Raw genomic sequence first — 16,175 nt, 5'->3', positions numbered from 1 at the left:
TAGACACGTGCTGTCTTTTCCTCCCCGGCTGCTTATAATGTGGCTGTGCAGTCACAGCCCCCCACAGTCTACTTTATAAAAGTTAGCTGTCTAGGTTGACATTCTTATTACAAACATAAATGCTTTATAATGACAAATTTGCCTCAAAGGTATGCAGAGCAGTTGCCATGAGCAACACATAAAATGAGCCCCTGAACTGAAATGAATGTTTGGAATCTTTTCAGATTGTGTGTGAGGAACCATTGTCCAGCTCAGGTTTCCTGCTGAGACCAGGCTGTGTACGTGTTGTGTGTTTGACCTGGGTCTAGGAAACTCTTGAGAGAAGATAATTTGACCCCGACCCCGGTTTTGTGCTTTGTTTTTCCATTTCCCAGCAGATAACTTGTCAATGGTTAAAGTGTCCCCACCCCTGTGTTTGGAAACGTCGTCAGAGTGCTTCAGAATGCTGCGATGACAAATGCTGTGGAATCACCAGACTTGTTGGCCTACTTAGTTAATAGCAACCAGATAGTTCTCCTTCTCTGTGTATTTTATTAGCTCGAACATGTACGCACTTTCCCTTCAAGCCCCAATTTTCACACCAGTACATTATTCATGCTGCGTTCAAGGGTCGTGTACAGACCAGCTAGCTGTCCTTTTTTGGTGTTCCCCTGACCTCTCTGGAGGGTGCCTCAAGCAGGCATGCCCTGTGAGCTGATGAGCATGAAGCCCCCGTGCCCGGGATGGGCTCCGGGCCTGCTGGTGCTCTTCTCATCAAGGGCTCCCTTTACATGAACTCAGCATCAATACCGCTGATGATGAATCAACGGCAGGCAGGCAGGCAGGCAGACAGACAGACAGACAGACAGACAGACCATGGTCTGTGTTTCCACATGAGCCACCCGTCAGCAGCTGGATTGTGTTCTGCTGCAGTGTGCAGAGGTGCCTGGATGTTGATATTGCAGCTCCCTCTAGTGTCCCTGGGGTGCAGCCACTCAGTTTTTCTTCCATTACAGAAAATGTAGACAAGCACAGAATCTGCCCAGATTGGCGGCATTTTAAGTTTGCTTTCCCATACAGTTTTCTCTTGTTGGGAATGTGAACTTTTCCTGAAGATAGGATAGCATCCTCATTCTGCTGTGTTTTTGTTTCAGAGTGTGGGAGATGGGACACCGATCCCTGTGGGAATAGTTCTTCTGAACACTCTCTCTTGAGATGCTCCTACTGGGGCCATCTACCACTGATAAGGAAAGAATGTGAATTCTGCTCAAAAGAAATAAATGAAAATGAGAAACTGAAAGGTTTACTTTGATACTGAGTAGAGAAAATACCAAGTAAAGGAATTTAAAAACAAACAAACCAAGCCACTGGCAGTAAGACCTTCATCCATTTATTCTGGAAAGAATAGTTTGTTCTCCAAATAACTTCTGAACTAGAAATTTATCATCTGAAGTCAGACCATTTTGAGGTATTTTTTTAATCTAAAGGAGTCAAGTTATTAATATTTGAAAAATGACTACTATGTAGTACATAGAATAATATTATATTCCTGCCTAAATTAACATCATTGCAGCCTCCATAATAAAGATTTATGAGCTACCTATCATGTGAAATCCTATTATGGAAATCTCCATAAGTCCATGTTGGGTTGTAACTGGCTTCATGGTTATAAACCTATTAAAAGTCCAGTACCTTTCCTCTCTTTTACACTCCATTCTTCTCTCATTTTCATTTGCCCTTAAACTAGATTGACCCATTATTCTCCAGCCTGTCTGTGTAAATGCACAGATAAGGAAGTGCTGCTTGCTCAGGTTGCTCTCTGGGCAGACCATTTTCCTCCCAAGCATCCAAAGTAGTGGAACAATTTATCACTTCTTCTTTATAAGTCACTCTGATCCTTTATCTCAAGTTGATCTTTGAAGCTAAACATAAATTCTAGTTGTAGAACCCATGTTCTTATCTACTTCCAAAACTTAGGAAGACTTTATATAAATATGTCTGACTACCTCTGTGTGTACATGCAGAGGAAATTACCATATCACATTTAGGCCATCTCCTCTACTCCTGATACTGAACTACCAGATGATGAGGGGATTTCCAGTGTAACTTGGCATAGGAAAGAGTAAAAACTTGGTTAAACCATTTTCTTTTAAAATGTTCCTTAGACAGGAACATAATGCTGACCTTGGCATAAATGGTGGTGACCTTAGCTGGGCATGTCTCGTAGCTGTACTTGGGAATCTGAGGCGGGAGGATTAATTCAAGTTTGAGACTAGCCTGGGCTCCATAGTGAGTTCCTGGCCAGTCCAGACTCTTCATAGGACACTATCTCAAAAAAACAAAACCAGGAGAACCTTTACCAGTCATTCATTAGCTGTCCTCCTCAGACTAGCAGTCAGAGAGCTCCACCACTGTGGCAGGTAGCTCTCAGAACTTAAAGGAAAGAGTGGGTGGGGCCAGGAAGGAGGGAAAACAGGAACACTCTCACACATACAAACAGTATATATATTTTTTGCTTTGTTCTCTTTGAAAAAAATATGAAGATTCTGTAAGATTGCCTCCTTCCTAACATTTCCAAGTGGTCTGATTGGTTAGCAGCATTACATTTGTGTGTCTTAGTCATGTGTGGATTTCCTTGACATACTTGATTCCATTTAATCTCTCCTGCCGCCTGTGAGGTAAGGTTTCCATATTCTGTATGGTGTTTGCTTTGTTAGGCAATCTGAGACCCAGAGGAATTGAGTGAACGTGCCCAAGGATACTTAGCTATTGGCAAGGCTAAAATCCCATGCCCAAGTCCTTGGGAGTGTCCTTTCTGTAACATGACAACTGAGTTTAATTTTCAGTTTCATTCAACCAAGCTCAATGATATTTGATAGACTTTTCAAAGACTGAGGAATTGGGACCCTGGAATCTCCATTTTAGCAGGCAATATAATATTGAGCAAATTATAAACTGCCAATGAGTTTAATGGTACCGTGTACCAGATCTACCCCCCACACAACTAAATTATGGCTAGTATAGGATTTTAAATACTTGGTGACACATAAACATGAAGTATTGCCATCGGTGCATTATAGAAGGAGTTCGTGTGATTGATGAGCCTATAGGATGGATGTATTACACTGCATGTGCTCGAGACTGAGAGCTTTCCAAAGATAATGTTTTCACAAAGATATATGTTTGAACTTGAACTCTGCCTGAGGACATCTATTTCAAGACCAGAAGTTTGCTTTAAAAATAAATATAAAGCACTTTTCAAACTGATTAGGTAAGTATGTGGTAGAAGACTTGAAAGACCTTGGTTTTGGATGTCTCAGTAGGTATATATGGACTTACTTCCATGGCATGGGCCAGTGATATCAAGTCTCTAATTGTAATAAACATAGGCAATGAGAAAGAGATACTGTTCTCCCTGGAGACTCCCTTCCCTTTTTTTTCTTTTTAATATATCTATATGAATAGAAATCATTACATGCTGCTTCCCCAAACAGGGCAGCCATCTGTATCTCCTAAGAGATTTGCAGTTTTCTTTTTAAGTAAAATGGATAAAATACAGTTTTTAAACTTGCTTTTTTTTTCATACCACTGTAACAAACAGGCAGCATTTGTACTACCAAGAGCACACATGCTGCTGGGAGTCTGTGACACCTGACCCTAGGCTGTTGTGGTCTGTGAACCAGCAGTAGACTGCAGCTCCACTGTCAGCCTCTCCAGATCTGTGGGGTGATTCCATTTGGTTATGCTTTTATAGCCCTTGGAGATCGGAGCTTCTTTCTTGACCTACTTCATGCCTACTTCATAGGATTTCTTCCAAAAGGTCTTACTGACTGATGTTGGAATTACAGGGACGGGGAGGGGGAGGGAGCCAGGCTAGAAATTTCTACAGGAAGTAAGTGGAAATTGATTTTGCTGTTTGTGGTTGTCTTCTGGCTAGGTGAAGGGTAGAGTGGAAGAAGTTTTGGCACTACAGCACACTCAGCTCTGAAAACTATGAACATGTATCTGGACCTCACCCTTTCCTTTCCAGAAAAACATCAACTGGACATGCAGAGTTTCTTGGTGGTAGAAACATTCAAAATTCTTCCTTCTGGCTGTTTTGAAATTAAATTGTGTATTATCTATAATCACCATACTGTACAAGCCATCTGAATCTGTGCCTCCATCCTGTTTATATCTGTAGCCCAGCCTTCCCCACTCTTCTTCCCAACCTCTGACGGCCACTTTCACTCCCAGCTTCGAGACCATTCTTTAGGAGCCACATCTGCCCAAAATCATACTGTGGTTTATATGAGCCTGGTTCATTTTACTTAGCAAATGACTTCTACTTCCATGTCTGTCATCACAAATGACAGTATGTTGTTATTTTTTATGTATATGTACCATATTTTATTTATCAGTTAGCAATTAATATAATTTCCATTTCTTGTCTATCAGTGGTAAACACTGGATGCAGATGTTCCTCCAACAGTACTATTTCCATTTCCTGTGGTTACACGGTGAGCTCGCTAGGTCACACGGTGGCTCTGTTTTTCATTATTTGAGGCTATGCTCTGTTGTCTTCCACAATGACGGTGCTCCCTTGTATTCCCACCAACAGTGTGCATGAGGTTCCTTTTCTGCATACTCTCACCACACTTTTCTTTTTGTAACAGCTCTTTTTTTTCTATGATTTCTTTTTGCTACTTTTTAATTACGTATATGTGGGAGGTGAAGTGTGTACACGTGAGTGCAAGCACCCTCAGAGCCCAGAAGCATCTGGTCGTCCTGGAGCTGGAGTCACAGGTGGTTGTGATCTTCATGGCACGGGGGCTGGGAACTGAACTCTGGTCCTCTGCAAGAGCAGTTAGTTCTGCTGCTGGTGAGCTGTTTCTCCAGCCCCAGTAACAGCCATTCTAATGGAAGCAAGGTGACATGGTTTTGATTTACCTTTCCTTATAGTCGTGTGTGTGTGTGTGTGTGTGTGTGTGTGTGTGTGTGTGTGTGTGTATGTGTGTATGTGTGTGTCCGTCCTTCCGTCCATCCCACTGTATGTCTTATGCTAATTATTTTTAATTGGATTATTTGAGTTTTAGTAATTTTTGTTATTGTTAGGTTTGTTGGTTGGTTGGTATTGTTTTTTATTTTGAATTTCTTATATGTTCTAAATATTGGCCTTTTATCAGATGTGTAGTTTCAAATATATCTCATTGTTATGTCTGCAGTCTGTTGACTATTGACTTTGTGGTACAGAAGTGTTTTAGTTTGATGTAATCTCATTTGTCTACTTACGCTTTTGTTGCCTATTCCTTTAGAGTCTTGTGCACATCTTTTTCCCCCATTTTAACATCCTTTAGCCTTTTCCCTGCTTTCCTGCTGGTCTTGAGGTTAAGTCTTTCATTCATCTTCAGTTGATGTGTAGCTGGTGAGAACTTAGGGGTCGTTTCAGTCTTCTGCATGTGTACATACCATTTCCCAGCACCGTTTGTGGAAACCCTCAGTCTGTTTTAAAGGGCTCATGTGAAAACTTGCAGTGGAACACACAAAGCACTGAGCCCGACCTGGAATGTAGGGCTCCATGAGAAATGGCCGCTACCAGCAGTGGTCACTCAGCGTAGGGCTGGCTGCCGAGACTCTTCTGAAGACTTGGCTGTGTGACTGTTTACTCCTAATGAGTCACCTTCCAGTCAGTCCCCCTCGCACATCCTGAGTCTAAGTCTAAGTATTTCTTGCTCTCTTTCAGATCTGTAAGAGCAAAGCTCAGGAGTCTCAGCAGTATTACCATAGCTTGGCTGTCCGGCAGAGTCTGCCTGTGCATTTTAACATCCAGCAGGATTGTGGCCATTTCCTTGCTGAAGTCCCTAATCGTCTGCTTCCCTGGGAGGATCCTGATGCTCCTGAAAAGGCAGAGGACGAAACTGAAAACAGTGAGGAAGAGGTGAAAGCAGAAACTGCCGGGGAAAATCCCCAGCCCAGCTCTGAAACAGAGTCCTCCCAGAAAGAGAGCCACCGAGTCACGAACAGGAAGCAGAGAAGCCACGTTGTAGTCATCACCAGAGAGGTTCCCCATCTCACTGTGGCCGACTTTGTGCGAGACTCTTTGGCCCACCATGGGAAAAGCCCTGACTTGTATGAGAGGCAAGTGTGTCTGCTGCTCTTACAGCTGTGCTCTGGCCTCGAGCACCTCAAGCCCTACCATGTCACTCACTGCGATCTGCGCCTGGAGAACTTGTTGCTTGTCCAGCACCAGCCTGGGGGAGGTGCCCAGGGCCCTTTACCTGCAGATCCTTGTCCCACCTCAGCTTGTCCCACAAGGCTCATCGTGAGCAACTTCTCTCAGGCCAAGCAGAAGAGCCATCTGGTGGACCCCCAGATCCTCCGAGACCAGTCCCGCCTTGCCCCAGAGATCATCACAGCCACCCAGTATAAAAAGTGTGATGAATTCCAGACAGGCATCCTCATCTATGAGATGCTGCACCTGCCCAACCCTTTTGATGAGAACCCAGAGCTGAAGGAGAAGGAGTATACACGCACAGATCTGCCTCGAATCCCTCTCCGCTCCCCTTATTCTTGGGGCCTGCAGCAACTCGCTAGCTGCCTCCTAAATCCCAACCCTTCTGAGCGGATCCTCATTTCTGACGCCAAAGGCATCCTCCAATGTCTGCTCTGGGGCCCCCGTGAAGATCTCTTCCAAACCTTCACCACCTCTGCCACCCTGGTACAGAAGAATGCTCTGCTACAAAACTGGCTGGACATCAAGCGAACACTGCTGATGATCAAGTTTGCTGAGAAGTCCCTGGACAGAGAGGGGGGCATCAGCCTCGAGGATTGGCTTTGTGCTCAGTATCTGGCTTTTGCCACTACAGACTCCCTGAGTCATATTGTAAAAATCCTGCAACACCGTTAATGTGGCCTGGAACATTGTTCCTACTATTAAATATTCCCACCTTCTTCATGTTGCCCTCATGTCCCTGTCCTAGTACTCAGAATTCAAGGAAAGGACAGAAGGCTAACCTGCTGCTGGCCTTGCCCACAAGCAGAGGGGGCCATTCAGCAAGGTCATCCACAGCTTTACACAGTGAGAAGCCGAGTGTCTCCTTACTGTACAGAAATTCAACTGTGCAGTCGCCTTCCTTGGAACATTTGTCCTCTGAATGGTCCCACAGATACGGGGTCAAAAATGAAATGCACATCCAAGAAGGACCAGCTCCAGTGGAGTGAACTCAGTAAGCTGTGTCCACCTCCTCCCTAACTCGGAAGCTCGCCTATCTTTATTAGCTAGCAGCACACATGTCACCAACCTCAACTGTCATCCAGTAACGCCCTCCCAGCCGCTTCCTCCTCCTCTACCATATCAATAACTGCTTCTTCCCCAGGAGGGCGTGCCATTGCTACTCGGCTCAGTTTTAGTCACTGGGGACGTAGCCTTTGTCCTGGCGTCCAGGGAAAGGAGAGATTTCCGTCTGTTGGATCATGGGTCGTCCATTTCCATTGTTGTTCTTACTAAATGTGTACCCTGCTCAGAGAGCAAGCTGACAGCCACAACCCCACTGCCACTGCTTGGCTGTCCTTCACCTTAACTCTGTCCCAGCCTGCTGAAGTTTGGGTTTATCATCCACTTTTTGTGGCCCGTTAGAGAGCTGACTAAAGGTGATGTCACCAATGCCTCAGCAGGATGGAACACAGGTCAGAGCTTATGAATAGTTGGCAGGACACGAGGAAATGATGTCCTTGTGTGTGTGGTTCTCCAGGGGTCCTCAGGGAACAGACTTCCGTACTGTTCTTTGATTGCTATCAGGCCTATCAGCATGGCAGCCAGGGCTGGTGGTGCCTGCGTCAGTTTCTCCCACAAGCAGTAATTGGCCACCTCCCTTCCATCAGTAGCCAGTATTAACTACCCTGCCAAATGCTGTAGACAATAGCTCTGAATGAAATGGCTGTCCACTTAGCATTAACATCACCTTAGAAAGCGCCTCAGAGCCGGCTGTTGGAATGGCCAGAAGGCAAGGGAGGAGGGAAAGGCCACTAAGATGGCTGACCTGCTCCTAAGAATGTCAGTCTCTTCCAGAAAGACTGCCTTCCAGAGTGAGTGGCACATTGCTCCTAAGACTTTGCAGTGGACCTGGAGCTCAGCTCACAGGAAGGCTGATGGCTGAAGTGGATGGCTGAGAGCTGTTCCCGTGGGACTTGTACTATCCCATGAATTATGTGCAATTTTTATATGTATTTTTAATCTGTATATTACAGTGTTTATGTTGCAACTTGACTTGAGTGAGAACTACAGCAACCTTCCTTTCTTCCCTTGGCACATACTTGCGCTAAGAGGCAAGTATTCTTTCCACCTGTGTGTGTGTGTATGTTCATACACTTGTTTTCTTCAAAACTGTGAGTATCTGTTTACATCCACCTCGAAATCCCAAGAGTCACTTGAATGGTAAGTGTGTACACATGGGTGCCTGTGTGCATGCACGTGCTGGAGATAGAGGCCAGGCCTCCAGGGAAGCAACCTGTAGTGGGGTTGACATGTTCTCTGCACCCTGCCAGTGAGAATCCCCGGGGAGCCCTTATCCACCAGCGCAGAGTCATCTTAAAGCCAAGACTGATTGTGCAGTATTACTTGGGTGGCACCTTAGTGGCCTTGGAAATTTCTAGACTTTTAACATTTTTAACAGCCTTTCATGTGATTCACCCTTATCAAAGAGGATTGAAAAAGGAGAATGTATTTTATTATGCATTTTTAAAGAGAATAATATTTGTGAGGTTGCATCTGGAGGATGGCCTTGTGTTCCTGGCTAGCACTCTGAACTCCCAGGAAAGAGGGCCAGCTGGCTCACAGAGAGTCTTGTCTCTTCTGGATAGCATGACCGTGGAGTGGGCAGCCATGAGTCATGGCTGTATTGTGCCTAGCAGGCTGGGGTTTCATTCATCTTTCATAGCCCATGGGCATGTAACTCCCTGCCTAATTATGCACTGAACTGGCAGCATAAAGACCACTGACCACGTCAGCTGGCAGTCCTTCACTTCCCACAATGTTTGCAAATTGAGACATACCTTCTCAATGTCACTCTCATGGTGCCTTGCCCATGTAAATCTGAATGTTGACTATTTAATGAGGTTACATATTTAATGCAGAATGTTCCCTAGTCCCTCTGTTTGTTCTGTCTGTAGGTATCTCTTTTTTTCTTCCTATTATCTTGAGTCCAGCCTTCTTTCACGCTGCGGTAGAACAAGCATGCGCACTTCCACTACCACGTCTCACCGCACTGGTAAACCGAGCACTCTTCATTCCACGTGTCTCTTACTGTTCTTGTGTCCACACTAGTGAAGGGCAAAAATGAAAGCCAGCTAACAAGAGAAGGGCCTCGGGCTTCCCAGAGACAGGCGGCTGTGTTACTTGTCTCTGGGGGATGGCTGCAGAATGTGATGGAGAGGGAAGAGGGTGTCCTAGGTTAGGTCGGAGCAGCGACAAGAACTGTATTTCTAGGTAAGGAGTCCATCAGGTGGTCCTCTGAGCATTTCTCAAAATAATGAAATTCAGTCAATGTAACTTTATCATAGATTCTTTATATTTCCATTTTAATGCATTCATCAACTGGAAGGAAACCCTACCCTCTGCAGACACATACACACATTTTATATATACATATATTATGAGTTTTGGAGTATCACTAGTATAGCGCTTGAAGTTTTCACAAGTAGTATCTGTACTGACCGGATATTTTTTCTTTTCTATTAAAGTCTATGCCATAGGTTCTTCCATTATGTTGAGAGTTTGAACAACTAAGCCCCTATTGGAGCTTTTCCTTAAGCCACATGAACAATCTCTCAGCACGTGTGGGTGTTAGAGAAACAGCACTGTGGCTAGAGCAGGCAAGAGTAAATGTCTCTCAGAGTGCCTTGTTAGCATAGTAACCTAACCATGGGAAGAAGAATTATTTTGCGGAGAGGCAGCCTCCTGTACCACAGAGGAAAGCCCTCTGGGGATGTGTACACCCACATAGTGTGCAAAAGTTCACCATAAAGGACAGCAGTTAGATGAGCAAATGAGCAACAAAACCTGTGAGAGACGACTTGGGATTGGTGGAAATCCCCGACCCCAAGGCTGAGCTAGACTGGAGACAGCGATGGCCATGAGTTCCAGGATTTGCTCTCAAGAGATGGGCTGGATGAGGTCATGGGGGAATGTGCACTCGTGCTTCCAGCCTGCTGGTGCTGAGGGCCAGGAAGTACATCCTCAAGAACTAGTCAGAACAGCTTCCCATCGTAAGAGGTGCCAGTTCTGCCTCCGAGCCCAGTGTGTATTCATGAACATGGACATCTAAAACCTCTAAGAAGGGTGATGTTTCTAAGAGTAAAGCCTCTGCTATCACAAAGTCCCATGGAAGATCTGGAAGCCACCGAGCAGTAGGTCGTGGAAGGCTTATGCTCAGCTTTCCAAGTTTAGTTTATCTAGTACTAGAAAATCACCAGACATTGGCTGGTGACCTGCAGTCAGGAGTTTCCCAGAGCTTTTACCCAGAGCGATCTGAAAAGACACAGGCTAGTCTCAAAGACTGGGATGGAGTTTGGAGGCTTCATTGTATTTCAGGTAATTCTGGGGATAGAAAGCGGACCACACTTGGAAACAGAACAGGAGGGACTCAGCTCCCTGGGGCAACTCCGGCATGCTTGCCGTTCCCCTCGCTGGTGGATAAGGATTGAGATTCTGATCCAGCCTGATAAGTGAACAGGACGGCTGCCCAGAAAACTGCATCACTAGATTTACCTCACTGAAGCTCGTGTTCTCAAAGGCCCAGCGTGCTGCACTAAGACAAGTGCTACCCCTGAAGTGTGCACTGAAGTCCATCCGCCCACACTCACAGCCGTGCACAGGTAGGGACATGGTGAATCAAAACCAGTGCCCCAAGGGAAGTCAGAAGAGCCATAATGCAAGATCCTAGACAGGTTATACCAAAGAAGTCAAGCCTTTTCATCCTGCTTCTCAGATGATGGGGCTGAGCTGTGGCAGATGCCAGAGGAAGGGAATTGGCAACACATTCCACGTTCAGGGTATTCAACTGCTAAGTCCATCCTCAAACAAACAAACAAACGAAAAAGCTCGCTATTATTTTCAAGCAGTCCATTTTGTACATCAGGAGAAAAAGAAGGTGATGATGGGGGCAGGGGAGTGGGAGCAGCCAGAGCATAGCGAGATGCTCTGGTACCTAAGAAGGAACTCTTAACCAGCTTGTTGCCCAGACCTTAAGCCTGGGAACGCCTTGTCTGTAATGTTGAAAGCTTGGGTTTGAGGTGATTTTTTTTTTTTTCTTAAAAAAGAAAAGAAGGTGCTCTCAAAGGGTTTGTCTAAAGAGCTCTTGGGAAATTTCTTCACACACTGCACCATTTCATGAACCTTCCTACGAAGGAGACTGTCGGCAGAACACCATCATCTAATGTGTATAAGTACCCAGACTGTCCAAGGTGCTAACACAGCTGACAAACACCACCCTGCAGCTGTTTCCAAGTCGAGACCTCTGCATCTGCTGCCACTGGAAACGTTGCCCACCTAGATGGGCCACAGGGGTCTGCATTCAGAACATCTTTAATACCGTCCCCCTTCCAGGGCCTCTCCGTCTGTTCCTGCTCCACACCCATCCTCCCACGGTTTTTTAAATCAAGAAAGTTTCAGGGAATCAAAAGAGGTTGGGTTTTGTTTTTGTTTTTTTTTAACCCAGCAGAATTGCAGAGTTATATATTTTACTACGAATATTGTTGTGGTACAGAAAATCCACTTCGCCCGTTGGCTTGTGGCTAGTGTGTGTGTCTGCACTCTTGGTAACTTGAATGTTGAGCCAGCCCTATGGCTTCAGTGTAGTGTTGTTGAAAGATTAAACCACACAGCTTTGGGAAGCCCACTCAAATTGTTCCTTGCTTACTCCTGTTCCCTCACCAATTCTAGGGGGTGCTGTGTGTGAACACACTGGGTTGGGTTTTCTGTTCATAGTGGAGGGCGTTTTGTTGGGAGAAGGACACAGAAGCAAGATGTCACCCGTCTCAGTGATTTGAATCATGACGGTCCGTACCTAACCTCTAGTTCTCCATAGCGCTGCCCACACTCTGTATTGGAACGTCTTGTTTCTCTTCCACCAGCGCTTCACCCCTCTCCTGACATACTTTACAGTTGCATAAATCAACAACAGGTCCCCTGTGTCACCAGTGGCGCCGCCCTTTGGTTTGCTGTGGTACTTTGCTGTGTACTCTGTGGCCTCACGTTACTGTGTAAATAAATTCAGTTTAATATACACTAAAAACCAGACTTCAAGTACGTGTTCTTCCAGCGGCTTGTTCATGGTGACACACTGGTGCAGGTTTGGCACCATTCCCAAGATGGCTGCCTGTCTTTAAACTAGGCGAGGGTAGCTAGCCTCTAGCCAGCATGCCCTCTGCCTCCTGACCCCATCTCTGACTGACAGACTTCTTTCTCTTCAGTGCCTGTGATTTGAGAAAAGGAGAGCGAGTGGAGGCGGCTGCCTGTTTGCTGGGTGAGGTCGCCCCCTGGTGTCCAGTCATGACAGGCTCCCTGGTTAGAGAGGCTTGGCCAGCAGCAGGTTTGGGCTGGCTCCTCCAGTGGAAGTCAGCTGCACAGGGACCAGCCTGTACATCTCCAGGACTCACACGCCCCAGGCCTGTTCCTTCAGGTGCATTGTGTCCCAAGACCTCCTTCCAAAGGCAGACAGGCACAGCGGAGGCCTCCTGGTTCAAGCAAGAAGACAGCGTCAGCGACGCAGTAACAGCTGCCACATCCATCGTTGAAGCAGCAGAGCTCAAAGGACAGACGTGTAGACTTGAAACCAAACTTAAGCGCTCACTCCCCCCACTGCCGCCGTGGTGGACAGTCTCCACCTGCAAGCCCTCTAGAATTTGCGAACATTGTTCTTAAGGCTTACCCCAGAAAGGTAGCTTCCAGGCTTGGGTTTTATGTTGCTGAGGTACAAACTCCATACGAATGTGGGCTATAAACTGTTTCCTGCATTCAGGCAGAGGAGACATCGCCCAGGGGACACAGGCTTTGCATACTGCTTGGGCTGGGGAAGGGGGATATGTAGTAGCCATTGGGTCCTAGAGGTCAACAGAGAATGCTGTTCAAGGATCGGGTGACTGCCTAACACTAGTTGGATACCTAAAAGGATATGGGACCTGGAGGTGGTAGGCTAGTCCGCACTGGCTTAACCTGAGTCCAAGGAGGCCGAGAGGTTGGAGGAGATGGGCCATTTAACACTTGGCATTAGCGTTCCTGCAGAGTCACTTTCCAACCCACACCACAGAGCAGCTCATTCCTTTCCTTCCTGGAATGCACAGGTCCCTGCAGCTCTGAGGAGAGTGCCTTCCAGTCTGCTGCCCGCTCTCTGCAGCCCAGCCATGAGGCTTCTGCACTCCACGAGGGAAGGAGCTTCATTAGTACTTCAGGAACCAGGAGCAGCAGTTGGCAGATCACAAGTTGTCATTAAAAGCAGCTCAAGGCAATTACAGCTAAAACTTAAAAATTGGATTTCACGCTGGGTGGGGGCCTGGAGAGGGGCCTGGTTGCTAAGCTCCAACTCAAATGTGCAAAACTCTTTAAGAGAAAAAAGGTTGTCTGAGCGTGACAGGGCTTTTCCAAATACCAGATAGCCCTCTGCTGTGTGCATACACCGTCTAATAATCAATGGCTCATTTAGCCTTTGGAAGGGATGTGAAAGCTGCTGGAAAGCACAGTGGCCATACTCGGGGGTCAGGAATGAAAAGATGGCTCAGCAGTTAAGAAAGTTCTCCAGTTCATTTTGTTCTTGAGAGGACCAGAGTTCAGTTCCCAGCACTCATCAGGTGGTTCACAACTGCCTACTGTAACTCCATCTCCAGGAACACCTGCACACAGACACATACAACACATAACAAAAACAATAAAAGTTTCAAGATTACCAAACTAGAGCAATAAAAATAAAGTTCATTTTTTTTAAATACGAGCAAGACTAGGGGTTCTCTGGGAAGTCCATAAGCAGAGTGTTTAGGAACCTCTAGAGAAATAGAGAACCTCTTGCCTGCTGGGAGGGGAACACAGGGACCTGTAGTTGGTCCCCACCACCACCCACTGCTCACCAGTCAGTGCTTGAGCCAGAGTCAGAGGGAGGGCCAGACACCTTCAGGCCAAGCTGGAGAGAGGCTTCAGCCGGTAAGAGCATTTGTTGCTGTTGCAGAGGATCCCAGCTTGGCTCCTGGTACCCGTGTCCCATGGTTCACAACCACCTGTAACCGTAGCTCCAGGAGATCCAAATCCCCCCAGGTATCTGTACTCATGGGTAGACATACACATGCATCTAATTTAAATTTTTTAAGTTTAAGAACAGTTTTTAAAAATACTTCAGACCTTATAGTTATTCTTCCACTCTCCCGCTCACCAAGAGCATTTCCTTGCCCCCCCCCCCAGCAGGTGTGGGTGTCTGACCTCTCCCCCACCTCTTTATGATCTAGTTTCTGCCTCTTCATCTCCCTCTCTTCCCCCTTTCCTTTCCCTCCCCTCTCTGCTGTCTCTCACAGGCCTCATGATGCAGGGTAAGCACTCAGCCTCCCCACTCCCCATCTTGACCCGTGATGACTCCAGCCCCAGTCTTACTGGCCTGGATACTTACTGGCCCAGCAGATACTACCGCCTGATGTTGGTACAGAGTCTGCCATGGGCACCTCTCCTCCCATCCAGAGGGGCTAAGCTTCCTGGCTCCTCCCACAGACTCTCCTTGCTCTTTGGCCTCCCAAAGACTGGACAAGCAGCCTCTTCCAAGAACCTCTGAGAGCCCCAAGCTGTAGCCCAGAATTAACATTTTCATGCAAGCGTTTCATATGCACTTGTGCACACATACACACACACACACACACACACACACACACACACACACACACACTTGGGATCTCACTTTTATTCAGCCACCTATATGATGGTTCCATTTCCATGAGGGAAATGTCTTTTTTTTTCCCACTGTAAAGTGCTGATTTGAACTAGATCTGCATGATCTCCTGTGGTGCTTTCTTGTCCACCCCACTGCCGCCAGCTGTGCCTCCAGGACACCAGACCTGTAAGAGCTAGGAGAACAGGGAAGCTATAGAGGCTCAAAGGAGACTTCCTTCTTTCCTTCCTTCCTTCCTTCCTTCCTTCCTTCCTTCCTTCCTTCCTCCCTCCCTCCCTTCCTCCCTCCCTTCCTTCCTTCCTTCGCTTGTTTTTGTTTTTCTGCTTGCTGGTGCCATGTGCTGAGCAAGAGTCCCACTCCAGCTTTGTCAGGGTCAAAGCTGAGCCTCAGCCTGCCCAGCTTGCTAGTCAGTGTCTCATGAGCCTTCATCTTGTAGCCTGGTTTCGTTCCGGTGGATAGGCATTCACTCCACCAGTGAGACTGGCCAACCAAGGCTTCTTGGCGTGGCAGAGAGCACGAGTGGGAAGAAGAGGTGGCTCCAGAGGGCCCAGCTGAACTGCCGGCCCGGCACGGGCATTGGTGTGGACACAACAGTGGAGCACACTTGCCTCCCTGCTCTGCTCCGCAGGCGAGAGGGGGGGAAACGCCAAGCTCATCACCACACCCAAAGCATCCACCTAGCAGGTATCTGCTTGTTGTGGCTCTCCCCTCCAGGGCCCCCAGGCTTCTGGATAGAAACTGGTGGCCAGCTGTTACTCTTTGTCTTCCTGTCTGTAGTGGTGGGGTGATCTGCCCCCACCCCAAGCCCTCCATTGATGTACAGGCATCAATCAAGAAATAAAATATGAGAAACCAGAAAGCTTCTGAAAGCTGTACCATGAGAATTACAGAGATGAACTATCAGATTGCCTTCTCAGATATCTTAATGAAATTTGGATTTAGAATATCAGTAGGTTTTTTGCTAGGGAAAGAAATCACAAAATGGTTCCCCAAATCACTTGGAAGAATGAGTAGAAGAATCACAGAAACTGCCAAGAGACTCAAGAAGCTTTGAAAAGGTTTGATAAACAAAACCCCTGTGGTACAGTGTCCTAGTTGGGTCACCATTGCTGTGGCGAAACGCCCACCAAAAGCACCTTGGGAGGGAAGGGCTTATTTCACCCACAGTTTTACTTATTTATTTTTATTATTTTATGTGCATTGGTGTTTTGCCTACATCTATGTCTGTGTAAGGTGTCAGATCTTAGAGTTACAGACAGTTGTTAGCTGCCATGTGGTGCTGGGAACTGAACCCGGGTC

General features: G+C 46.7%; 1 protein-coding gene across 2 annotated transcripts in view; it reads left to right on the top strand.

Annotated features, from left to right (window-relative positions):
* Peak1 (pseudopodium enriched atypical kinase 1) overlaps positions 1 to 12,248 on the top strand; it is a 227,302-nt gene extending 215,054 nt beyond the window's left edge. For both annotated transcript variants that reach the window (XM_059267930.1, XM_059267931.1), the window contains one exon: positions 5,702 to 12,248. In XM_059267930.1, the coding sequence (XP_059123913.1) occupies positions 5,702 to 6,865 (1,164 nt within the window). In that variant the 3' untranslated portion in view covers positions 6,866 to 12,248. The remainder of the gene's footprint in view (positions 1 to 5,701) is intronic.
* Positions 12,249 to 16,175: the final 3,927 nt, after the last annotated feature.

This window comes from Peromyscus eremicus, chromosome 7 (assembly GCF_949786415.1).
Source record: "Peromyscus eremicus chromosome 7, PerEre_H2_v1, whole genome shotgun sequence".
Classification (NCBI taxonomy): Eukaryota; Metazoa; Chordata; class Mammalia; order Rodentia; family Cricetidae; genus Peromyscus; species Peromyscus eremicus.
Note: the sequence above shows the minus strand (reverse complement) of the source record. Positions and strands in the feature narration are given on the sequence as shown.